The sequence below is a fragment of the Rutilus rutilus genome (assembly GCF_951802725.1).
Source record: "Rutilus rutilus genome assembly, chromosome: 22".
Taxonomy (NCBI): domain Eukaryota; kingdom Metazoa; phylum Chordata; class Actinopteri; order Cypriniformes; family Leuciscidae; genus Rutilus; species Rutilus rutilus.
This window is the reverse complement of record NC_140227.1, coordinates 29,240,836-29,267,049: the sequence shown is the minus strand read 5'-3', so window position 1 is coordinate 29,267,049 and position 26,214 is coordinate 29,240,836. Positions and strand designations below refer to the sequence as shown.

The following is a 26,214-nucleotide window of genomic DNA, read 5'->3' as shown; positions in this document are numbered from 1 at the left end:
AAGCAAAAGGAACTGGATGAATATTTGAATGCTACTGAATTCTGACTTGTGATGCAGCTTGAATCATAATGACACCGTGTTCGTTGGTTAGAACTGAGCCTGGTTTCTCCCAAGGTTTTATTTCTCCATTCGGTCACCTGATGGAGTTTGGGTTCCTTGCCACTGTTGCCCCTGGCTTGCTTAGTTGGGAACACTTAATATTCAACAATATTATTGATCTGACTACACTTTGATGCTGTTGTATAAGAACTCAACTGAGCTGAACGATGACATAATTTCTTGCAGAACTGCTTTATGGATGAACTGAACTACTTAAATAATTGATGATCATTACAACGGATCTGAATCAACACTGAACTGACTTCAGCTCGATAACAGCCGAAATGCATCCTTTTCCTGCTTTGAAACAATCTGAATTGTATAAGGCGTAGTATAAATAAAGGTGACTTGACAAGACTGATAAAGCCTTTAAAATGTAAAAAAAAAAATCATAATGGACGTACTTTTGCGATGCATGGTCAGCATGAGCTGGCGATCGTCTGGATGCAGGACGGTCAGAACAGAGGAACCGATCAGGTCCTGAGGGAGGTAACCGAGCAAAGGCACCGCACTGCAGACACACACACACACACACAACTAATGAACAAGGATTCATTTCACAGAAACACATTTACAACAAGAAATTGCATTTATTTCCAGACTTTGTTGAAATGAACATGAGACCGATTAAGTCTCATGTTTGAAAACAGTCCAAGCCTTCATTATTTGTACAAAAAAGACTTGATTCCAGCACAGAGTAACAAGATATTGAACTAACGTGATCAACAAAGCTGGAGTTACTTCACAGTCATGCTGTTATTACATAAGAGCTAACACACCACCTGACCATCACTGAAAAATATCCTTAATGTGAAGCTGCTGACTCAACATTATTTGTTTATTTGGTAAACAGCCATATAAGAAGATGGAAACTTACCACTACTTACCAAATAAACAAACACATGGATAGAAATTATTCTTGTTAAATTATTAATTCAAAGCATCTGCCAAGAAAAAGGCCATTACAACAAAGAAAACTATACATTACTACTACTACTACTAATTTGCCCAGCTTTACTCCATACATCATATTTTTTCAATTAATAATAATAATCATCTGCTCAAGCCTTTACTATGTGCAACATATTATTTTAAATAATAACAATAATATTACACAGCATATTATATTATATATAATTATTATTATAAAATAATATATTTGCACAGATTATTATTATTATTATTAATATAATTATTATTTGAACACATAACCATTCACCAAAGCTGCTATGGTATTTTGATTAAAGGTCCAAATCCCTCACCGGTCATCCACTTCTAAGAAGACACAGCCTGGAGAATGAGTCGTGCTGAATATGCGCTTGTCCATGGGGATGCGAGGGGCTGGAGACAAACAAGCAAACCCAGATAATCATTATTAGATCAGAACTAAAGTGCCAACATATTGAGGTCATGTGAGAATCAAGTAGTATACGGCGGTTTCAGAATGTGCTGAGGTGAAAGGTCAAAGGCTCGTACCCTCATATCCTGAGATGACGCGTTCAGCGAGGGACAGGCAGCACGGCTCTTCCTCTCCACTCAATCCCTGAACCTTCAGCAGGTACGGAGTGATCCGGAAAGGACAATAACGCATTTCTCCATCTCTGTCTTTCCCTCCTCTGATGGCGCACACACACACAAACACACGTATTTAAAGACACTTAATATTCAGTAATATTACCAATTTGACTGCGCTGACAATACTGGATCAGAACTGGATGAACTATTGTCTTCTGAGCTGCTTTATAGCTGAATATTGAATTCATTTCATAATTAATAAACTCCAACACTGAGTTTAATGTTATTAAACTGAATCAACACTGAACTAAATTGAGCTGAAAAATGACACTATTGTCTTTAAGAGCTGCTTTACAGCTGAAACTGTATTTGTTTCATAACTGAAGAACTATGCAACATTAATGCTGTTATTTTCTTGTTTATTACAATGAAGCTGCTTTGAAGCAATCTGTATCGTATAGCTAAACCACACTTGACATTATAAGACATATCAGATGAGAATGAGTAATAATGCTGTGTAAAGCGCAATTAAAAAGTCATCAGGAAGCAGGAATAAAGTGAGATGTCAGACTGACCTGAATCGGCAGAAGAAGGACTTGACCTGGGCACATTCAAAGAGAAGCGCTGCTATGGAGAGCACAAACACAATCATATTATTATGAGCTGAATTCATCAAAGCTGTTGTTTGTGTGATTAAAACAACCAGCTTTAAAGGGATAGTTGACCTAAAATTCATCATTTACTCGCCCTCAAGTTGTTTCAAGTTGTATGAGTTTCTTTCTTTTTGAACAGTTGAACACAAATGATGATATTTTAAAGCTACACTGTGTAGGATTTTCTCCCATCTAGCGGTGAAATTGTTTATGAATATCCTCCAGCCCCTCCCATTCCGAGGGCGTTTTAACTCCTACGGTGGCCGTATTATTTCAAATCTGCCGGCAGTCGCGAGTAATCTCCCCCTCTCATTCGTCACGGTGCCACTGAGCGTAAAAACGCGAAAGGCGAAGCTTGAATTTCCAGGTATGTCCCTCTTTGGCTAATGTATTTTCAAGATGGAGGCGCAACATGGCTGACGCCGTTCGAGCGACTCGCTCGTATGTATTCTGAATGGCAGATTCTACGCTTACGAGAATACTTGATTAGTTGTATAAGTAATTACACATTAATGAGCACATATCATTTTGAAAGAACAAAGTGTTTTTTGCTAAGAATCAACTTAAAAAATTACACAGTGTAGCTTTAAAGAACAGTCCAATTGACATCCATTGTACGTGACCCATATCTTCTTTTGTGTTCAGCAGAAGAAAGAAACTCAAACAGGTTTGGAACAACTCGAGGGTGAGTAAATAATGACAGAGTTTAAATTTTTGGGTCAACTATCCCTTTAAACTGGAAGTGTGACATCATGACGAGCGACTCACCGTTGTCCGTTCCCACATTCCAGTGGGGCAGTCGCGGCTGCGCCGTGTGCGAGTAAAACACATTGACGTCCTGATGGTACAGTAGGTCCACGAACTTGGCAGATTCCAGAAACTTCCTCTTGCAGTGAAGCACGCTGGAGGCCTGTTCAGACGCGTACACCACCTTCCCCGAGGCCAGAGAGAAGACCACCACAAACATGTCCTGAGAACACCAGAGAACTGTTCGTGAACTCACAGGGAACGCGCTCATTAAAGCCAGACGGCCCACGGTGAAACAACAACAGATAACAGATTCCACCAATCCATACTTCGACGTGCAAAAACCAAGTTCAAAAATCTTTTCATTTTGTTGACAGAACATTAGTCTTAGTTTTCACACAGAGGATTATAAACATATCTGTTGATCACTCCATAAATCAGAAAATACTGTCAACAAGTTTAAAATCAGGCAAACGATAAATGAACAAACAAAAATATAGATAGGAATAAAACTGTAAAATCTGGTGAATGTAAAGCTGCGGAAGTGGAGATTTCTGACTTCTGACAAAATTATTTTGAGAATGAAATGAAATTTACAGATGCAAATAGATAAAGTGCATTTAGGATGTTTACTCTCCACTAATCTGAAACTACATGTTATGAACAGCCAAATAGCGCAAAATCTCAAAATTGATCTGTGCATTGAAAAATTATGTTTTTGCCTGTAGCTTTAAAGTCAACATGAAATCAAGACAGTCAATTCTTCTTTCTATAGAATATTGCAGTATGATTATAAATGATTTATTCGTGCTTTTTAAAAAAAATCATGTGTCCCTGTAATCTTGAATCGAATTAACTTGAGGGCGGGGCAACCTGTCACTCACATCAGATCCACCAATAGCAAACCACAACCATCAAATCAATTCCCCATGGACAAAATCAACATTATTTCTTGTTCAAGAAGCCGTTATAAGTAGGAGTAGGGAAGACACTACTATCGCAACTTCTGTTTCAATGCGGCTAAGTGTGTGAGAGGAAGCGCAGCAGGGACGTACCGTGTTTTTCAGTGTGTGTTCTGACGTGATTCTCTCCAGCTCCTCCAGTGTGCACACAGTGGCGTCCCGTCTCTCCTCCAGACCCCTGCTCATCAGTAAGTTGTAGTACTCGCTGTTTGCTGCAGGAGGCGGCAGAGGAAATGTCAAATGAGCGGCGCATGAGAGTCACGGTAAATAATCAGTGTTTGGCTGAAACAGCGGAGCGGGAGGCCACGAGAGAGATTACAACACCACACAGATGTAAAACTGGGAGATTTCACACAGCATTACATCATACACTGATGACAGACATTTATTTCAAGTGATAGCAAACAGAAATGAGCAGAAATCTATACATGCACTGACTGAAGAAAGCTTTAATTAATAAAACAAAATGCATGATGATTTAATCCCTTAAAATATTACTTATAACTATCATTGTTTCCACCAAAATATACTATGGTTATTGTTACTACATAAACTCTATATTACCCTTGCAAAACTATGTCTTTACTGCAAACTTGCCATTCATTTATGACAAAATCGCAGTAAACAAAACAAATTTGGCAAAAACTTTGGTAAATATCCAAATATGCAATACATTTATAAATATAGCATGCTCAAGTGAGAATATGAACTTGCTGCAAATTTGTGGAAACATTTTCAAGGATGGCCATGGATGTTACTTCAGAGTTTCTTCACACTGTTTTAATGAGATATATTGCGTTTCTTTTTTTTACAGTAGTACAAATCTGTCACGTTTTATGTTTGTTTTTATTCATGTCTGTATTTAAAGTCTTGTGTTTTGCTGTCAGTGTGTTAACTGGTTCTGTCATCCTCCGTTTCCCCGGCCTGTTTGTCACCACAGTTTCATATTGATTTGAGTTTCAGGTGTGTCTAATTAATTAGTCTCGTTACTTCCTCTCGTTTCTGTGTATTTAAGCCCTCAGTTTCAGTCTGCTCCTTGTCTTGCATTATTTCAGTTCTCTGTGGATATGTGGTTGTACGTTTTCTTGATTAAGGCCCTGCGGTTTGGCCTCTCATTTACACGAAAACCCCGTTTTTAATCACAGAAAACACATACGAAGTGGAGATTTCTGATAACGCCGGTTATGTGTTGCCGTGTCAACTGGGAGAAACGGGGTTTTAGGTTCTCAAACGTCACATTATGCGCCAGAAAATGCTTAACGTCATGTGAGCGCCCTAGGAAGTCGCTCGTGTTATTCGTTGTTGTCGATGGCTTTATCTTCCTCCCTACACTGCCGCCCATAGGCTTGGCATAGTTATGATGGCGCTCGACGGCATATTTATGCGGGTTGATGTAAATGATGTGCACGATGTTATTTTTGAAAACGGAGGGGGGGAAATATTCGTCTCTCTAAATACCCGGCTGTGTGTAAATGTGGCTAAGTATTGGATTAAAGTCTCCTCTAGTATCTCCTCTGTCGTGCGCTTGATTACAGCCGCCTAATCCGTGACACAATCACTTAGTGGCGTTGTGGAAGATTTCCTTGTACAAGTAACATTAAAAAGTTTTTCCAAGTGATAACAGGATAAAGACTTCCTTCATGCATATCAGGAAATCAGGTGTTTGCACAAGCACACACATTATCAGCTGACATTAGGAAGCTAAATGAGAGCTCTTAAAATACAAGGCATGAATGATTCAGATGAAAATGTATTTCCTGTGTTTTGGTGACTGAATAAGCTACCTTATAAACTAAATTAAATCATAACGTTTGCCCTCACTGAACCTCGGCAAATGTTTTGATTTAGATCTATTCCTCAAAGGACGGGAAATACATGGCAGCGTGTTGAGTTTCAGCATTACTTAACCACATGACGCACACGATGAGCTCATGCAGAAACCATCCACATCATCTCAAGACAGGCTTTATACTGTAAAACATTTAATAAAACCAGCAGCACAGGGGAAAGTGCTGAAGAATGCGGATAGATTTAGCAACGAGCGGTTCGCCCTTCCTGACGGACTGTTACATAACCACAGACGCGGATCTGAATGTGTGTTATACCGCAACAGCAGTCGCTCTAGTGGCTTTGTGCTTGGAGTCACACACCAAAACAAAAGTGTGTTTACCTTGCACTTGTTTGACACAGTTCAGCGCGTAGTTCAGAGCCTCCACAGTGCTGGCTTTACTGCGCATCCTCTTCTCAGACGGCAGACGCTTCTTCATCTCCTGCACCGTCTGCATCATCTCTCTGTGCGTCTGCCCTCGCCCGTGCTCCGTCTGCTCACTTCACACACGTTTCATTACAGGACAATTAAAAATGGATCACATTTGGAAGCCCATTTCAGAAAAAAAAAAAATCAGTCTTTGGGAAATCATAATTATGAGATAAAAATCTAAATTCTGACTTACCAAGTTATAATTTTGAGATAAAAAGTTGAACTTTTCATAGATTGTAATTATGAGATAAAAAGTGATAATCATAACAAAAAGTTGAAGTTGTTATGATATAAACTATAATATAATATAAAGTGTATTTTCGCCATGACGTTAATTTTGTGTCACAATTATGACTTTAAAAAATCGTAATGATAACATACAAAGACATAATTATCATAAATCGACAGGAAGTTGAAATTATGGGAAAAAGGTCATTATGTAGACTCATAATTAACAACAAAGCATGATTTTGTTTGCTTATGTGGCAGGAATCGGCTTCCATAATTATAATAACTATATGGGTATAGAAATGATCTGAAAGGTGGAGAGAATTTTAAAGACTAATTTTTGTAACTTGTGTTCTTGTGCATCTTTCTTTACAATAAACAACGACACTTTATCTCTTTATCTAATGCAACTGCATGCAGGCATTTTTAAGTGTGACCAAGTCCACTGTATGATCCTTGATATTAATGCAAATCTGCAAATACAAATGCCATTGAAGTTTGCCACTGAAGCATAAGCTGAGTTGTGTTACTGTACGGTAATTCAACTCTTGTGTAAATCTGTGGTTGTCTTCATTTACCTGCTGCACTCTGTGTGACGAGAGCTGTGAAAGCTGGAGGATGAGGAGACAGTGGCAGACTTTGAGCTGAAGACACAAAGAGAGAGAGTCTAATGTTGGGACATGATAGGACAGGACTTAACCTACACATGTTCTACCTCCTCAAAGTAAAGGTGTTGTTCTCTAGTCACTAACCCTCAGTATAAGTGATTGTTGTACCTCTTGCTGCTTCCTGACCCCGTGGTGCTTCCAGGGCTGCAATTGGCCGAGGAACGATGATGTCGTGATCCAGCGAGGCTGTTGTTCCCGCTGCTGGACTCGTGACCACTGTTCATGTCCACATCCTCGTGTGTGTGCTCTCCTCCGCTCTCCTCACATCCCGGAGAGCTTTCCCCCCCGCTGGCCCCGGGGTCCGGCCCGCCGCTGGTTCGGTCCGCCTGCCCCGTGCGCACGCAGGAGCCAGGAGAAGGGCTCTCCTCTTCTCCATCGGGAAAGCCGTCTCCTCCCGGCATTCCCTGCTGTGAGTTCTCCTCCGACCGCTGCCCACCGCTACTGAAGCTCGGATCCAGAGTCGAGATGCTCCGCTGCTTTTGTCCACATCAACAATGATGGTCTATAGAGAAAGCCATGATGATGACGACAACGTTTTACGAGGATAATTGGTGGATAATGTAGTCTTCCATTGAATGAACTGCAAGAGAAACACGGATACATATCAAACCCATGAAAAAGTACTTTGGTAATAACCTGGAACAATAATTCTATAAAGAATACAAAAAATATTAGTGTGTGTGTGTATATATATATATATATATATATATATGTATATGTATAAAGTGTATTTTTTGTACATATTTTGTACAATGTAAATAAATAAATAAAAAAATATCAGAAATATATTTATGTAAATGCATATATGTGTGTGTGTGTGTGTGTGTATATATATATATATATATATATATATATATGCATAAATATATTTTCGATATTTTGAATTTTTTTACATTTATTTACATTGAACAAAATATGTAAAAAAAAACAAAAAAACAAAAAAAAAAACACTTTAGATATACCCAAAATGCATTTTAAGATTGGAAATTTTGTAATTTAGATTTTATAATATATTTTAGCATTTGAAGCTCTCAACATTTCAATTTGGAAAATATGCTGTCTTGATCCGTTCGGTTTACAACACATATTTAGGATATAATTTGTCAATACGACACATGCTTTTCAGAGCTCTGTATGTATAATGCGCGAGCTTCGTTTTGTCTCTGCCTGCACAGTCTAGGATAAAATGAGCAGGAAAATAACTTGATTTCACCACATTACGTCTCATTAACTGATAAACGTGGTGTTATCGTGTTATGGAAACTCAATGTTTTGCACATGCAGCACAAGATGGCCGGGTGTCATATCAGATTTCACTCTCAAAAACAACAGCCTGTCGGTGTCATCCGCAGAACGCATATTACACAACTGTAGGACTGTATTCAGGACTGTTATGTGTGTGTAGTGTACTGTAACGCCTACACACTCGGCCCTAACAGTAAGAGTCAGTCCAACAATAAACATGTTTTTACATAGGCTTCTTCAACTGGAAGGTGCCTTGTCCTTGTGCCTCACAGAAATCTTTACATTTTTATATTTCATATGTAATTATATGACATTATGATGAAATTTCACATAGTAAAATGTGAGTGGTGTCAGCATGATGTGGTTACCATATAGAATCTATATGGTAACCACATCATGCTGACACACATCAAGTGGTCACCAACCTTTTCAAGCCTAAGATCACATCCAAAGTCCAAATGTAAACCAAGATCTACCACTTGCATACAATTATGAAAAAACAAGGCCACAATGTAGTTCTACTTTGACATTCTTTGTTGCCTGTTAGTCACTAGCAAAATATTTATTTAACTATACAAATAGTATAATAACTATACAAACTGTCAACTATAATTCAACATTTGCGGAGGTGCGCGCGCGGCAAAAAATGACGTCATTGTAACAGCGCGCGCGCCTCCGCATCCGAAGATGCACGACTTTCAGCCGAATCTGCCCGAGCAGACGGATATTAGTACATCTCATCACACCGGCACCCAGTTTGCAAGTATAAATGCCTCGTCTGTTTGGGGAGGTGCACGCGCAGTCAGCAGAGGATCGCGCTGCGGTGCCAGGCGAAAGTATAAACAAGGCTTAAGTCAGCGGTTGTTTTACAGACATTATATGTAAACTATAGGCTATTTGATTGGACAGATATACCCCTTTCCCTCTGCTGGACACCATTTACTACACACAATAGGCTCACACATGGTGCATTTTAAATGAATAAATAATAATGAATAAAAATATTGTTTGTTTTTTTTTCTCTGATTTTGAAAACTCTTCGCGATCGACTTAAAATGCTTCCAAGATCGACTTGTCGACCGCGATCGACGGGTTGGTGACAGATGTTCGCCAGAGTGTTGCTATATCTGTATTAAGTCTTTAAGTCTGATTACTTATAAGTATGCACCAGCCTTTAATACTCCGGTTTAGTAGCTTGTTCTTAGTTCTGATTTAGCAAACAACAGTAAATACCAGGCCAGAACATTTACATCAAATTTTGTTTTTACTGTCAATAAAACAAAGATTATTGATTAAGGCATTCATTGCCGCTTCTTCATAATTGGATTTACCTCTGAGTGAAAATAGTAACAAACTAATTTCTACAGCAGTTTATTTTCGTGACGTGTTGTAAAGTCACGACCTGTCTGTGTAACGACTGCGGCTGTTGGTACAGTGACTCTGACGCAGTCATTCTCAGAATAGGCTGTGTCAGAGTACAACTAGGTCAGGTTTTAAAAAACACATTAAAAAAAAAAAAACCAAGTGGAGATCAGTCTGACTCAGTCTGAACCATGCTTTTTTTTTTTTTTTAAGACACACAGGCTGCGCTTATAAACGGTCCTACTGAAGCTATAGGCCAATGCCAGTGAATTGCTGAAAATATGTCTAAGATAACCTGTATAAAATATGCTATTTGGGACATTTAGAATAAGCTAAAACACGACACTCAAACAGAAAGATCAGGGTAGGAGTCTGTGCTTTCAGTAAATATGCACATGATCACATGTGATTATGTAATACTGGACACGACACGTTTCTTTGTCATTTACATTTACGCACAGCGCATTCTTATCATATCTCAGGTCTTTACGGTAAAGAAGTGGTAATGGATCTTTTGCAACAGGTGATCATCTTTATGGATACTGCAATATTACTGTCATCCATAAAGCGCTACATGCATATTTATGAGTTATTGACTTTACTACTTTTTCACACAATAACCGATATGTGTCCTCGAATGGCAAATAACACTGGAAAATGTATTAGTTTCAATGTTGCTGTGCGTCTAATCATTTGTCACATGATTCTGAGTGTGTTTCTAATTATTGTTGTTATATATAAAGAGTTGCAATCAGGGCTGGACTGGGACAAAAAATCGGCCCGGGCATTTTGGCCCAGACCGGCCCACTATATGATCATAAACACCACCCATCTTTGCACGCCCTTAATTATATGCATACCAACTCCTATTCATTAAAACCACTAATGCCATTTAATGAGTGAGTATAGGAACGAGTGAGAGTTTACAGATGAAATAAGTACAAATTTGACATTTATTAATACAGTCGAACTATACTACACAGTGGTGAATCCTAAAACAAGCTATAAGCGGCTCTGGCATAGCAATACAAGTGTTTCTTACAGGATTTTTTGTTAAAACTGTGGTGGGTGGACCTTGGTTCTTCTAGGGGGGTTCGGGGGCATGCCCCCCCGTGAGAAAATTTTGTGCATTTTAATGTTAAATTCATCAATCTGGTGCACTTTGAGAGTTCAAAATTAAAAGCTCCAACCCATATTCAGTGTGCAAATTAAACAAAGAATAATTCAAACCTCTTTTAGTTACAGTGTCTATTTACATTACACCTACTATATAATAGTTATAATATTAATCCAATGACAGTAATAGCCATATTTTGTAAAACAAATGCACTAAAAAATAAAGGACACTTTCATAATTAGTTTTGTAACAATTTCTATACTTGAAAGAGATAAGCACATGATCTTTTATTTTGACGCAAACTGCATCAAGCTTTTATTTTGGCGGAAAACATGGTTTACAAACGCCTGTCATTAAATTTCTAGTGAATTGCGGTAATCGTCAACTATGCAGATGTGGAAATAATCTAACTGGGTTATGGGTTCCTACACTCCATCATGACATAGCCTAAGTGTTTTGAAAGTAGTTCTGCTTACCGCAGGCTCTACACTCTCTCATCTCTCTCCTGATCCTCCGTCCTCACTATCATCATCTGCCACAGGAGCTGACGAAGGTCAGAAAACATATATTTTGACACATAAAGCGTCTGCTTTAAGGGCCTGGTTCTATTTTTTCACGCTATTTATCTGCACATTCCTTGCGTTTCTTCTCCATCTCGCAGACTATTCTGGCAGATATTACACACTGACACTGCTGCACGCTCGCTCACTCGTTTAAAGTTGTGATTGGGCCAGCCCAGTGTCAATCAAGGAAAGAACCAATGGGCCGCTGATCTACGTGTTTCATGGGCTGGTCTGTCAGAAAAAAAACTAACACTGACTTTTTTTGACCAATGCATTACACCGGCACAAACCCAAAACGCAAGCAAAACAAAACAAAACAAAACGAATGGCCCGCCGATGTACACATTTTATGGGCCGTTAAAAAAATAAATAATAATAATTAAAAAAAAGTATTTATGAGATGTATCGGCCCAAAAAGCACGTCGGCCCACCGGGCATTTGCCCGGTATGCCCAATGGCCAGTCCAGCCGTGGTTGCAATCTAACTCCATAAAGGGCCTGATGAAGACCTGACTGTCGAAACGAAGACTACTGACGGTTACTCTCCTTTACGTCTAAAAAGGAGTAGACACACAAATAGACAGATTAGTAGATGTAAAGCTTTAGTGTGTCATTTCTGCAACACTTGAAAAACAGAGACATGTTTTTGAACAGATCTGCTCCAAACTCAGTGTTGCAATATTGGGCTGTTTGAGATGCTAAAACAGTCTTAAAGACAAAGTACTTACAGAAGAGTTTTTTTTTTTTTTTTTTTAAGTGAAATCAACCTACGTTCGTAAGCCTACCGGCTTATATTTTTCTAAGATCGGACACTACTTAAAGTATTTTACCCTAAAAATAAATAAATAACTAAACACACCTTTAAAAGATTATAATTAGTGCACAAATGTCTCCGACCCTCAACGGACAACTGTTGATGTCAGACTTGTTTGAGGTAAGGTTTTTCTCTACACAAGCGTGTATAAACACACATCTAGCTGATGAAATATTTCAGAACTGAGTAAAACTACTTTTCCAGACTCTATATTTCAAAACTGCCAGATATTTCCAGCAGGAATGGATTTGTGTCGGCTAAAATGATCAGCATTGGCCAATTATCACTTCTTTCTAATTATTTTTTTTTTTTTACTAAATATGACATTTCTGTAAATATTCCACAATATTTGTTGCAAAGTTGCATTAGCCTATATCTGCACCACTGCTTTCTAATTATAGGCATCCATAATCCATAAGAGTTGACTGCACATTTCCATGACTGTGTTAACCCATCATTAAATCTGATCATAAACCTTATTGCAGATCAGGCTGAAATATTATATTCACAATAAACATCAAATGTTCACTGATAAACAACAATAAAACACTCTGTTGGCTCATTCATAAAACTCTTAAATAAAACGCGTATTCTAGCTCATGCAGCTGTACATCATTTAAGATATAAAGCAACTACAGACCCCTGATGTCCTCCTCACCATCACTCTTGGCCTGATCCAAACATCCTTTGAGATGCACCAGAAGAACAAGCATCTTCTAAAGTTCCCACATTCATAACTCATGTAACGAAAGCAATAGACTAAATGTTACTTTGTGATACTGATGCGCGCCTCCGCCATGCACATGCACGGCCACGAGTTTGCAGAGAGAAAGATATTCCGCTGAAACCCTCTACATGAGCCGTACATCTCACACATACCCAGCAGCATCACGAAAACATAAGCTTTTAAATGAGACAGAAGTAATACAATTTAGTATTTAAGTCGGATGAGCAGTGCGCATGCGCACGGATACATGCATAAGCCAACGTGATGTTTCACGAAAAAACACAAGCAGGATAATTCATATTTAATGTACCAGAAGTGAGTGTTCATGACTGTATTATATAGTTCATTAATAACGTAATTATAATTGTGATATACCTGAAATCGTTGAAGATAATAGTGGAAGACTTGAACGCTGCGTTTCTTGTATTATTAAACTCTCTTGAACACCACAGCAGTATTATATCTATAAATCTCTTTCGTGCGCTTGAGAGCAGTAAAAAAAATGAACACTTAGTACTTACTTGATGTTTATTTCAATTCTCACTTGCTCCAGTTACTCGTGTGTCCCTCCATTACTCCTCCGGAACGCAACACTTCACCCACGTGAGTTTGGCCGCCCGGAACCACGCCCACTCGACTCCCATTGGGTGGGAACGTTTCCCTACGACAGTCTGATTGGTCGAGCGGCGTGGACAAAACAGACTAGCCGAGAATGCAGCTGGACTCACGTGTATCACCATGTTATACAACCAGTATACAACAGATGAAAATGACGTAGCGGTGGAGATCTCGCGTGGTTATAACGAACTGTTATAACGCCGCGCCCTCCACTGGGGTTACATTTTGTGTCGTACAGGCGCGATTATGACTTATTACCTGCTTTTAGCACTTTAAAGATTACTAATTGTTGAAAGGGGCAGTAAGGAAGTTATGTTTAGGTTGTTGAGTCTTTATTAACAACTTGCATAGATATGAGATAGATGTCGTGAGCTGATACAAATCACAATACAATGTCTTTTTTTCAGTTGTTTGTATCGAGTACACTTTTATATCTTAGGTTCAAATTTGGTTTCAAAAATGTCTACAAGGAAACAGCCTTCTGTAGAAAGCCCTCACACTATTGTTGTCTTGAGAGATGAATGCTATTCCACAGGTACATAATGTGCACCTTCGTCTTGAATGAAGACTGCAAACTGGATTTAACCAGCACAAATAATGCAGAAGTGCACAGTACATCTCTTTTCCTCGATGAACACGTTTGAATGCAGTATCTGAAATAAAAAGTGATTTGTAGCATCATCTAAAGCAATCTGATCCATGCAACCCTCGAGTAACAGCAATATAAAGCAAGCTTCATGCTGACTTACTGAATTAAGGCTTCCGGTGAGAACTAAAGTATGTTAAATCCGTTTTATTGAGCCAACTTGGGCAATTCAATACACTTAAGTTAGTAAGGCCACAGCATAGAATTGCACTTGTTTACAATTTATACACATGTGAGACGAACAAAGAAATACATAGAAAAAAAAAAAAGCTCAGATAAACAAACAAAATGTTTTGGCACCGTGAGCAAGAGGTGAAGAAAACACCAAAAATCAATACTACCGAAATCTGATTAAGCAAAGATATTTCCAAGCAAACTATTTCTACACAAGGTAATACAAATGATGCAGTAAAACCATTAGTGAATTTAATCTTTCAAGAATATTTCAAACTTGTATATATTATAGCATTTTTTTTGTGCAGATATTCTGAGTGAAATCAGAGTAAAGTTCTCGGTTGTTACAGGATGGCAGTGAAGTTTGGCTACAGGCACTGATGGCACGTCTTGTGGTTGTTCAGGAAAGGCTCGTGTGTCTTGTTGGCACTGAAAAACTCTGACACGGCCAAAACTAGAGTATCTGGTTACGGCCGTTCACTAAAAGAGTCCGTGAGGGATTCATCAATGACATGAGATGTTGGCAAATGGCTTTCACAACAAGTTTGGCCTGGTTTTTGGTCAACATGTTTTGGCCTCCAAATGAAAGTGAAATGTTTCTCATATTAACATACAAGTAGGACTTTTTGTGGTTTTGGATCATGTTGTAACTTGTACACTTATCTAGAGTCAGTCCTTGTTCTGTGGTTTGCACAGAGGAGTGTGTGTTAGATGTATTTGGAAATCATTAGGCATTTTGGAACTTATTCAAATCCTATTCAATTAAAAACAAAACCTAAAAAAAAAGAAGAACAAAAAAACCCCATTGAGGATAGTTTACAATATATGCTTTTGAAAATCAGCAGGTTAGAACTCATTGGAAGAGCACTCGTTCGTTCGTTCATTCATTCATTCTCTTTTCTTTCTGAAGTTGATACTCCTTCATATCCTACTCTTTTCCTCAATTCATAACCAGTATTCATCTCTGTATTGCATCATTATGACTGCGTCCAGACTAAAAGAGGGGGGGGAAAAAGAGCAGAGATTAAAATGGATGTAGTATACTTTGTTTACGACACATTTAATTAGCACATAAATTGCTTAAAGAACACTTAAATCACAGGGACGTCTATCATTTTGTACAATTGCTGCCCCTGGAGTGAAAGAGCCTGTAAATACTGTGATACTCACTAATAATGACGATAATGATGATCACAATCACGGCTATCAAAATGGCCCACATCTGCAAAATCAACAAACAAGTATACATTGTCATTTGGTGCCTATGATGGTGCTTTCAGATCACTTATCCATTTATTTAATATATTATTTGCTACATGCTTTGGTTTAATTTCAACTCTTTAATATTGTGTGTGTGTGTATATATATTATTATTTATTTATTATATTATTATTATTTAGTATTTTAAAAAAATACTGTATGTCTTTATATTTCCTATATAAAATCCTTTAAATGTAATGACGTTTTGGAATAACAAAAATAAATCTCACTTTTAACCATCGGCTGCATATTAGTTTCTCTGTTTTTGAGTATGAGTATTTTGAGCTTATGGAAAACAGGAAAAGTAATTCTCTGACTATATTATTTTGAATAATTCTGTATTATATTTAAATATGTGTATTTGTTAATAATTATACATGTATTTATAATTTTTTTAATTATTAATTATTACTGATATTGATCCATTACAGCTAGCCTGGAAATCCAGACCTAAATCTGAAAGATTAATGGTCTGGCGTTGACTAATGTAAATCGGCCAGCTCGAGGGGCGGCACCAAGCATGCATTTGAAGATCTCACTGCACGCAATTGGATAACACTACGACCAATCACAACAAGCCCCATACGCTTAGCTACCAGCAGAGCTAACTGGTAGATTATACTCTTGCCTTATCCGGTTGGCAAAACAACAAAAACACCCTTGGAAATGGACCCTTCTTGGAAAGGAATGATTCGAGCGGCGTCTTCTGTTCCTCTTTTAGATAAAAAGCCAAGTCTAACTCGTTCATTGTAGCGGCCAAAGCCGTTTCAAACAACTGGTATTCATCCATAGCCATCTTGCAATGTTTACTAATGACTTCGACGTCACAGCGCTGTCGTCATCTGTTTAGCTATATCAGATAACCCGATGTGATTGGTGCAGCTCGGATACAAGGGCATATTTAATGAGCATCATTACTCGATGCCAGAGTAACTCGCTGAGCAAATTCACAACTTGTGCTTTCGCGAGAACTCTGGATTTCCAGGGTACATTACAGCTGCATGAAGAACAAAACTTCCAATCATCTCTAAAGCCTTAATATCTATTATAAAACGCATTTAAACTAAATTAGTGTATGATATCATATATGAGTGCTGAACTCGTATGTCTCCTTGTTTTACCTTGACGTTCTTCCACCAGTACTTCCTCTTGAGTTTGGCGGCGCTGGTCTCAAACTGGGAAGCACCGGCCTGCAGGGCATCGGCCCGATCGTCCAGGTCAGAGAGCTTCTGGTCTCGCTCCAGGACCTTATCAACGTTCACCCGCATGATGTCCACCACCTAGAGGGGGGAGACCGCTGTTAGAAGAGGATGAACTCTGCAAAAGTGATGCTAATGGCTGGAAAAGGTCAAGGAATCTTGCCATGTGTGTAAACACACAGCTGTCCGAACACCAGGGGAAGTTTATTAATCGATTTAATGATGCGAGACTTCTTAAAACCAGGCAAGCAACAGGAGATGTACTTCGATGATCAGCGTTTCACACTAACAGCACTGAAAGAAACAGTGTCTTAACCTGACAGAATGGGAAGTTTCCAGCGACATTTGTTAGTTCACACTGAAAGTGCATCAAACATATTTGATGTTTAATACGTATAGCACAGGATTTCAGACTGATTTTACTGTGGCCGGAGCTCAATGTGAAATGACAAGAAGTTTTGTTGCTGGTTGGGAAAAGAAATAATCAGGACTGAAAACTAAATACACTTATCTTCTTCGAGGAAAGATTTGTCCAACTAGGTCAAGGCTCATTTCTCAGGATTATCCAACATTTGGGAAACCAGTCTTAACTGGTATTATTATATATTTATATATTAACTTCCGCATTAACTGCTACTGGAAGATAACGATGACTCATCTTGTCTGGAGGGGCATTTTTCTACTATTGTTTTTTTCTCTCCAGTCAAATACTCATTAGAATGAAACACACTTTAAACGTATGACTGTGTTTGAAGACTCAATATAAACTCTTGACTTTATGAGTTTCTATCTGTTTTCCTACCGGAATCAACAGCATTTAGTTTGTTTTACAGCATCATTTGAGACTAAATGCACTTTGATCCGTTCATAATGGAGTAAGAGGTATGTTTAAATAGAGGAGTTTATTATCTGTATTATCAAAAATAAAAAGCTCGAGCATTACATCCTGTTGCTCACATTCGGTCTGAACAATTCTTACATCTTCAGCAGAAGAAATGGAAAGCATAAAAAACCCCTGCTGTAATAGAATTATATAACAGTCAATGGCAACGGCACACAAACATCTCAGCCTCCTCACGTATGCTCTAGTGCTCCACAAACCCTGTTGCAGGATGACGGAGCTCCACCCATTGAAGAGAGACCAGCGTGTGCAGATCCATGTTTCTCTTACATAACCACAGTGACGGGGCGTTACATAACCAGCCGGCAGCCTATGAGCTCGACCCAGACTGAACGAAGATGTATGTTGGGAGAGGTCAACAGTCACTGAGTGCACGGAGACCTGCATATGTCCCGATATAAACTTCCTCAAACTGAAATCATGAATATGCCTGCGGTGAGCAGCAGAAGAGAAGTGGAAACACAGCTGAAGGATTACACCGCGCTCTTCAGGGAGTAAACACACAGAAAAAAGAGAGATCCACAGAGTCAAAGAGAAACTAGCACCTTCTGTTTCATTTAACTTACCTGAAATATCATTTTTTAATTATACATACATACACAGCACCGGTCAAAAGAAAAAGTCAACAAGCTTGCATTTATTTGATCAAAAATACAGATTTATTTATTGTGAAATATTACTATTTAAAACAATGGTTTTCTATTTTAATATACTTTAAAATATAATTTATCCTTATTATATATGATCCTTCAGAAATCATTCCAATATGCAGATTTATCATCAATGTTGGAAACAGTTGTGCTGCTTAATATTTCTTTATAACCTGTGCTACTTTTTTCAGGATTCTTTGATGAATAAAAAGTTCATCAATCAATCTTTTGAAAAAATATACACTATCGTTCAAAAGTTTCGGGTCAGTAATTTTTTTTTGCCAAACATTCATACTTTTATTCAGCAAGGATGAGTTAAATTGATTAAAAAAAAAAGTAATAGTTTGAATAAACTATTTTGAATAAATGCTGTTCTTTTAAAAAATGTATTCATCAATGAATCATGAAAAAAGTAGCACAGATTCCAAAAAAATATTAAGCAGCACAACTGTTTCCAACATTGATAATAAATCAGCATATTAGAATGATTTATGAAGGATCATGTGACACTGAAGACTGGAGTAATGATGCTGAAAATTCAGCTTTGATCACAAAATAAATTTATATTTTAAAGTATATTAAAATAGAAAACTATTATTTTAAATTGCAATAATATTTCACAATATTACTGTTTTTTGATAAAAATAAATACAGGCTTGGACATAAGACACTTCTTTCAAAAACATTAAAAATAGTAATGTTTCCAAACTTTTGACCGGTACTGTATATGCTTAATATTTTTGCGGAAAAAGCAACACTTTTTTTTTCAGGATTCTTAGATTCATAGATAGTTCAGTAGAAGATTTATTTAAATTTAGAAAAATGTTTTTTACATTTTAAAAGTCTTCACTGTCAACTGAATGCATTCTTGCAGAATAAAAGTTAATTTCTTGTAAAAAAATAAAAAATAAATAAAATTACCATAAAAAGTAAACCATATTAATTTGAACAAACCACTAACCGCACTAAATTTATATTTATATTATACTACTATACTGGCCGTAAAATTGAGATTGTACTACTATATCTTGTTCACATGGATTTTGGTCTTCTTATAGATTAGAATGGTACAGACTAAAGGGACATGGTGATGGAAAAAATATGAGATGGGAGAAAAAAATATTTCAATGCTTTTACGTTTGCTCGCAAAAAAAGTTTTGCGCTCCGAGGAAATATGCGTTTGCTTGCAAAGGGAATTGTTTCTCAAAAGGAACGCAAATCATTTTCCACCTTTGCATAGTGGTGTGATTATAGTCAGGGTATGAAATTAACATCCTACTTTTTTGTGAGGTTTTGTAGTGTGTTCACACTGAAAATTCCAAAAAGAAAAAGAGCTCTTTAAATACCTGGATGATGCAAAAAAAATATATATATAAAAAAAACGAAGTGTGGAATGCTGGACGCTTCATGCACTCAACTCAGCGGAGGGGGAGGGGCTTCAGAAGCCAATATTGAATGATAAAATAACTTTATAAATTTCATACAACACACGATTGAGCACATGATGCATAGTGTCTATTGCACCACTTGGAACACAACTAAAGATATGCACTTGAAGAAACATTTGATTAAATAGATTGATGAAAGAAACGCTGTCAATGCGTATGTCTGGCGAAACAGTTTGTGTCATTACAAAATGTATTCAATGGTGGCGTCTAAAAAAAAACAGAAGAGTACAAACTCGCATTTTATATAATTGTAATATTGTGGTCATGTCTGACAGGGTGGAGTTTCAAGGTACAATTAAATATTCATTGTACTTTGTACTCGTTGTCACATCACAAAGGAACCATCCCTGAGAAGCTCGAGACGGAAATGAAGTGGACTATTTCTAGCTGTCCATGAGGAACACTGGAGACGGTGTCAGGTGTGTCCTCTTACCTCATCCACCTGTGCTTGTGTCTGCTGAAGCCTGCGGTTACTCCCAGCAGAACCAGAGCCATCTGCACCCGGGGCGGACCTATGACAGAGAGGGAGAGAGAGAGAGAGAGAGAGAGAGAGAGAGAAAGAAGAGAGAGACAGAGAGAGAGAAAGAGACAGAGAGAGAGAGAGAGAGAGAGAGAGAGAGAGAGAGAGAGAGAGAGAGACAGACAGACAGAGAGAGAGAGAGAGAGAGAGAGAGAGAGCAAGAGAGAGAGGGAGAGAGAGAGAGACAGAGAGAGAGAGAGAGAGAGAGAGAGAGAGAGAGAGACAGAGACGCTCTTACATTACATTAAAAAAACCTTTGTCAGGACAGCTGGAAAAGTCTAGGCAAACAAATGGAAACCCACTTGAGCAGTCCGTATCAATTTTTTTTAAGTGAATAAAGCTTAGCATAACATATTCATTACTGCCGCTAATGTGATGTGAGCTGCGTGAAGCATCTGTTAAGCTCATAAAGGTCCTGTTATGTCATTCTAACAGGAATCTAGTGTGACAAACAGCATGTGATATTCTACTGCCACCTAGGGGCTGATAGACGACATTAATGGAGCTCCATTCAACCGGAAGAACTGTTAATTAAAACTACACACATAAACATACAGTCCTGTTTTCAGAATAACACACCATACAGAGGATTTTACAAGAGGATGACAGGCGAGTTCATAAATTCAAAGTGGTGTGAAACCAAATAACAGGAACATATGTAGAAGCATTTGACTAAAGACGAAAATGGGAGGTATAAAACATTCAAGCTCAAACGAGTGTATTAAAGCGCTTATCAAGCTGTGAGTGTGAACCAGTTCATAATGAAAACGACATATACACATTCAGCATGAACCACGACTTACAGTAGTCCCAAAAATGTCTGAACATCATTGCATTAAAAATCCAAATCTCTAATCATAATTTCTCACAATTAACGGAGTAATTTTTGCTTAATGACGTTTAATCTGGTGTCAAAGTTTCTAAGAAACAGAGTTTATTTGTAAAGGTAAACTCTGAATCTCTACACAGAACACAGTCATGCGCTGTCAGGAGAAATGGGGTACGTTGGGGCACTTTAGGGGTCCAACAGCTTCTCACAACTGTTTTTTAACCGGTCAACTTCTAAAAGGTGCATTTCAGTATCTTAGAGTAGTGATATGTTCTACTATGAACTTTTAGGGGTAAATAACAAGGCACAAAGCTGTTGTACACCTAAAGGTACAAGTTTTGCACAAATAAAATTCTGAGTGTGTGTGTGAAAGGTCTCAAGCCAGGCAGTTAGGATGGTTCGGAGTAATTTCAACCTAGGGTCTTTTGCACCATGACCTCGAGCCAAACACCCCCCCAGAAGCCTTTTCCCCTTGGTCGAACATTATTAAAGTTAGAGCTTATTTAGAGACATCAGCCGAACGACTTAGTGTAGGCGCTAATGGATCCAAGGTTGTATCTGGTAAATTACCCCACTAATAATGCCCAGAATGCTACCAAACTTCTACAGTAGTACAAATAGGTCCTGTACTCATAAAATGAGGCATTGGAAAGTTAAGTACATCAGGAGTTTATTTAAATAACACTTGCCTGATGGCTAATGCTACCGCTAACCCGGACGTCGAGGTCACTTCCGAGATTTGGGAAAAGCCCTGTAAAAGTCCTGGCAGGCGATGCATAAGGATGTAGTGTAACAACGCCCAGTTCCTGGAATGCACTAATATTTTGTTGGTAGTACCAGTTTGCAACAATTATTAGTTAACACTAAGTTGTCAACACTTCGGAAAAAATAATAAAAAAATGCATCGTTTTCTGCCAGGACTTTTACGTGCCTTTCACAAATCTCGGAAGTGACCTCGACGTCCGGGTTAGTGGTAGCATTAGCCATCAGGCAAGTGTTATTTAAATAAACTCCTGATGTACTTACAAACTTTCCAATGCCTCGTTTTATGAGTACAGAACCTATTTGTACTACTGTAGAAGTTTGGTGCCATTCTGGGCATTATTAGTGGGGTAATTTACCAGATACAGCCTTGGATCCATTAGCGCCTGCACTAAACCATCCGGCTGATGTCTCTAAATAAGCTCTAACTTTAATAATATTCGACCAAGGGGAAAAAAGGCTTCTGGGGGGGGGTGTTTGGCTCGAGGTCATGGTGCAAAGGACCCTAGGTTGAAATTACTCCGAACCATCCCTTTAACTGCCGTCTAATGGTGCGGATAAAGAGTGACGACAGGAGACTGGAAGAGAAACATCAGGACTCAATATAGAGCAAAGAAAAACACACACATTCCACACCCAGACGTGGAAGGTACCGAAAGCCTCCAGGTCATGTGACTGGCAGAAATCTCACTGCAGAGATCCTCCAGTGTGAGAAACATAATGCTGACTTATTAGAGGTGTGTAAATCAGATGTTTCATCACAATACAACCTGACATCAATCAAATATGATATATGCGACAACTCAAAACATGCTGCGATTCAATTACGATTTGATGAGATTCATGAGCCTGCAATTGATATTAAAAACCGGCTACATTTCTATCAACTCACAGATTCAAACCAAAAAAATATTATGAACATTGTACTTGAACTTTCTGAAAAGTGCAATACCTGTAATCCAACTGGGACATCCAGAACAAAAATACACTATAGTTTTTTGTTAAAAAATATAGAATAATAAATGATTCTGAAGAACACATTATTTGATGTTTATTGATGTTAAGTTTTCAGGTTGATAATGATATAACTATATATTACCAAGTTGAGCAAAGCGTTTTTGGTATTTAAATAGTTTTTTTGTTGTTGTTTGTTTACATTGATGTTAAAATGACTTTAGATTTGTGACATTACTTTATGTAGGCTAGTGCTAAAACTGCTGTTCACTTTCAGAAGTTGTAGTGATGCTTTCTTTACCCAGAAAGAATGTGAAACATTAAGTTTTTAAATATAATTAAAATAGTATTTTACACACTTAAAGCAATATTGTATCACATATTGCATTATTTAACAAGTTACCACAGATGCATACTGCATTTTTCTTCAATATCATGCAGCCCTAGATACATCATATCATTATTCATTTGATAGATGCATCAATCCATATCAATGTATCATACACACCCCTGCTATTTATAGAGATATAATTTGTGCTGATGCTATAAAACTTACAAGTAATTAAACACAACTGTTTCATTTTCTGTTCTCAAACTTGATTTTCCATACGGAAAACTATTCCAATTATATTACGTTTATTCTAAAGTTCTGTCTAAAACTGTAAACTATGCCTAGCATTAAACATAATCATGTCAATAATAAATGAGTTTTGAGAGCTAATCTGACACAGACTTCAAATTAAGTCACACACACATCCTCACCAGTACAATAAAGCAATAAAAGGTGAATACTTCATAACTGTTCATTAATAAATCGATAAACTACATCATAAAGCATAACAAACCAATACTTAAAGTGCATTTAATATGATCATACAATTTAAAAAGTTTAATTTCTGATTCATTTATTGTTCATTTACTAATGATCTGTTAAAAGTCATATAATGTTTTATAAAGTTCATTGGAGCAAAACAAGAATTTTTATATTATGTGAGAAGGAAATTATTCTCAGGTAAAATCCTGGATCAACCAAGAGGTTAATATATATATTTAAATAAATAATATATTTTTTTACAAATAATATACACGTAAGTTATATAAAGTTGATCATACACTGTTTATAGTACGTCACCAAAAATATCAATCTACAACATTCAATCAAAGCATATTAACTGAACTGCAATCAGGCTGTTGAAATGATGTGAAATCATATTTGATGAGGCTAATTTAACTAACGTTATGCTTATTTTATCAATCGTTTTATATTAAATCTCCACATTTGCGCCGCAACTTTGATAAGCATCCGCATTAAAAAAGTCAAAAGACAAAACAATTATGTAATTTAAACAACAAAGACAAATCATATATTATATTATAATGGTAAAATGTGTGTATTTACACTGTTTCAAGTTCCCCAAAACTTTGTTGACAGAAAAAAGCGGTTAGCCGTTAGCATGTAACGTTAGCGGATATACAAATATATACGGTCTAAAACTCTTTAATTGACAATAAAGTTCACTATTGGCGTTATTTGCGCTGATTCCAACTAAAAGCGAATTAAATTAAACTCCGAGAGTGAAAAAAATTAAAAGTAAAAAGTCAGTAAGCTAATCTGCTACGCTAACCTGTTGATTTAGCAGCATTCACACCCATTAGCACGACACACACTTTCCAAACACACCCAGAAAGACTGATATTCATGAACATGTAAAACACGACATCACATATAACATTAGGTACTGTATATGGAATCATTGAGCTCGTGAGAGTGATGTTGGTGTAATTTTACTTACATGTTTGTTGAGTTTATGTGTGATGTGTGAAGGCCCCGATTATACTCCAGCTGCTACTGTGAGCGCGCGAGTGTGTGTGAGTATGTGTGTATGTGCGCGTGCACACAGAAAAATTCCAGACAAGTTGAAAGTGGCTTTTCATATTAGTATTAATATTTGTATAAATTCATACTAATAAATATATATAGGCTATATACATAGTACACTGTATAGTACATTACTTTTATTTACTGTAATAGGCTATATGTAAATACAGAAATAAACATTTAATTAACATAATGTATGATAAAACTATAGTATACTATATATATATAATTGCTGTTTCATAGCAGAGGAAGTTTATACAAGTTACATCATAAAAACAAAGAAAAGTTGCAGAAAAAAGGGACAGTATGAGCAACATTTCTCTTTTAAGATTTTATTTTACAGCAGAAATTATATAAAGCATTCAAAAAACATTTCCCATATTTTAAGGGCAATTCAAAATGTTTTGCATGGCTTCAGCAGCTGAATATTTATTTTTATTTTTTTTAAAACATATCCAACAATTCAGTGATGCTCTCACATGCACAGTTACAAAACAAAAAATTAAAAAAAGAAATCAAAGTAAATAAATAAAACTCACAAGAAGGACAGAAAGAGGGAGACGGCCGAGAAAACAGAACATGAGGCAAAACTCATTGGAGGAGGAAGAGGAGGAGGATACGAAGGGCACAAAGCATGAAAGAGAAAGAGAGAGAGAGAGAGATTGAGGGGGAAACAGAGGTCTAATACTAGCTTAACATGCAGAGTGTTGAAAGCCCACTGCCCTGTAAGAAATATGGGCTCATATTTTATCTTTTTTTTTTTTTTAATTATCTTCATTTTAAAATGATGAAAACGTGCATTAGGGCTGGGGAATATGAAATCAATGTCCACAGACCACTGAACACCTCTCTCTGTGTACCTGTAATTGCATAAGAGGAAGTGAACTAAGCATGTCCCAATGTTTTTTTTTCCCCGTTTTTTTTTTTTTTTTTTTTTTTTTACTTATCCATATTCTTTCAACCTAAAGAGCTCAGCTAAAATCAAAGTGTTTATTGCTCTGTACTTGTAAGTGAAAAGCTTATAATCGAGTGGTTTTTCGGTTCAGTTTAAGCCTAACCTGCATTTCTGGAGTTCCAAAGAGAGGATTTAGGACATCGTACAAACTTCCAACTGCACCAGTAGTGTTTTCCCTCGTTCAGCTAAAACCTTCACGTGTGCTCATGTGTTCATCCGCCAAGAGACATCACACACACACACGCTTATAACGTACCAGGGCTTGGAGAGGGAATTAAACTCGGATGGTGAGCTGTACAAAGTGCATATTTCTCTTATCTGATGCAAAAATACGGAAAGCATGATCCGGTCGACGTAGATGCACGAGTACTGAGCTGTTTCATAAGAGGACGGGATCTCCCACCTTATTCTGAAGGTATTTGGCGCTGAGGTATACTTATCATGCATTCCCAATCCCATG

At 37.4% G+C, this 26,214-nt stretch overlaps 2 protein-coding genes across 5 annotated transcripts in view; both read right to left on the bottom strand.

Annotated features, from left to right (window-relative positions):
- Positions 1-13,579, bottom strand: part of per3 (period circadian clock 3) — a 51,168-nt gene extending 37,589 nt beyond the window's left edge. For 3 of the 4 annotated variants that reach the window (XR_014625937.1, XM_084396215.1, XM_084396217.1), the window contains exons 1-10: positions 13,481-13,579; positions 7,241-7,712; positions 7,043-7,108; positions 6,147-6,304; positions 4,070-4,188; positions 3,036-3,237; positions 2,190-2,241; positions 1,576-1,715; positions 1,362-1,440; positions 504-610 (exon numbers count right to left, since the gene is read on the bottom strand). Coding sequence is in view for 3 of the 4 variants with exons in the window: in XM_084396215.1 (XP_084252341.1) it covers positions 504-610; positions 1,362-1,440; positions 1,576-1,715; positions 2,190-2,241; positions 3,036-3,237; positions 4,070-4,188; positions 6,147-6,304; positions 7,043-7,108; positions 7,241-7,533 (1,216 nt within the window). In the remaining variant the exon portion in view is untranslated. The remainder of the gene's footprint in view (positions 1-503; positions 611-1,361; positions 1,441-1,575; positions 1,716-2,189; positions 2,242-3,035; positions 3,238-4,069; positions 4,189-6,146; positions 6,305-7,042; positions 7,109-7,240; positions 7,713-13,480) is intronic. The other variant, XM_084396216.1, reaches the window with a different exon arrangement.
- A 776-nt stretch (positions 13,580-14,355) lies between these two features.
- vamp3 (vesicle-associated membrane protein 3 (cellubrevin)) lies at positions 14,356-24,807 on the bottom strand. The gene is made up of 5 exons (XM_084396031.1): positions 24,714-24,807; positions 20,289-20,367; positions 16,779-16,937; positions 15,568-15,619; positions 14,356-15,391 (listed from the first exon to the last, which is right to left on the bottom strand). Coding segments are annotated over exons 1-5 (309 nt in total). The 5' UTR covers positions 24,716-24,807; the 3' UTR covers positions 14,356-15,374.
- Positions 24,808-26,214: the final 1,407 nt, after the last annotated feature.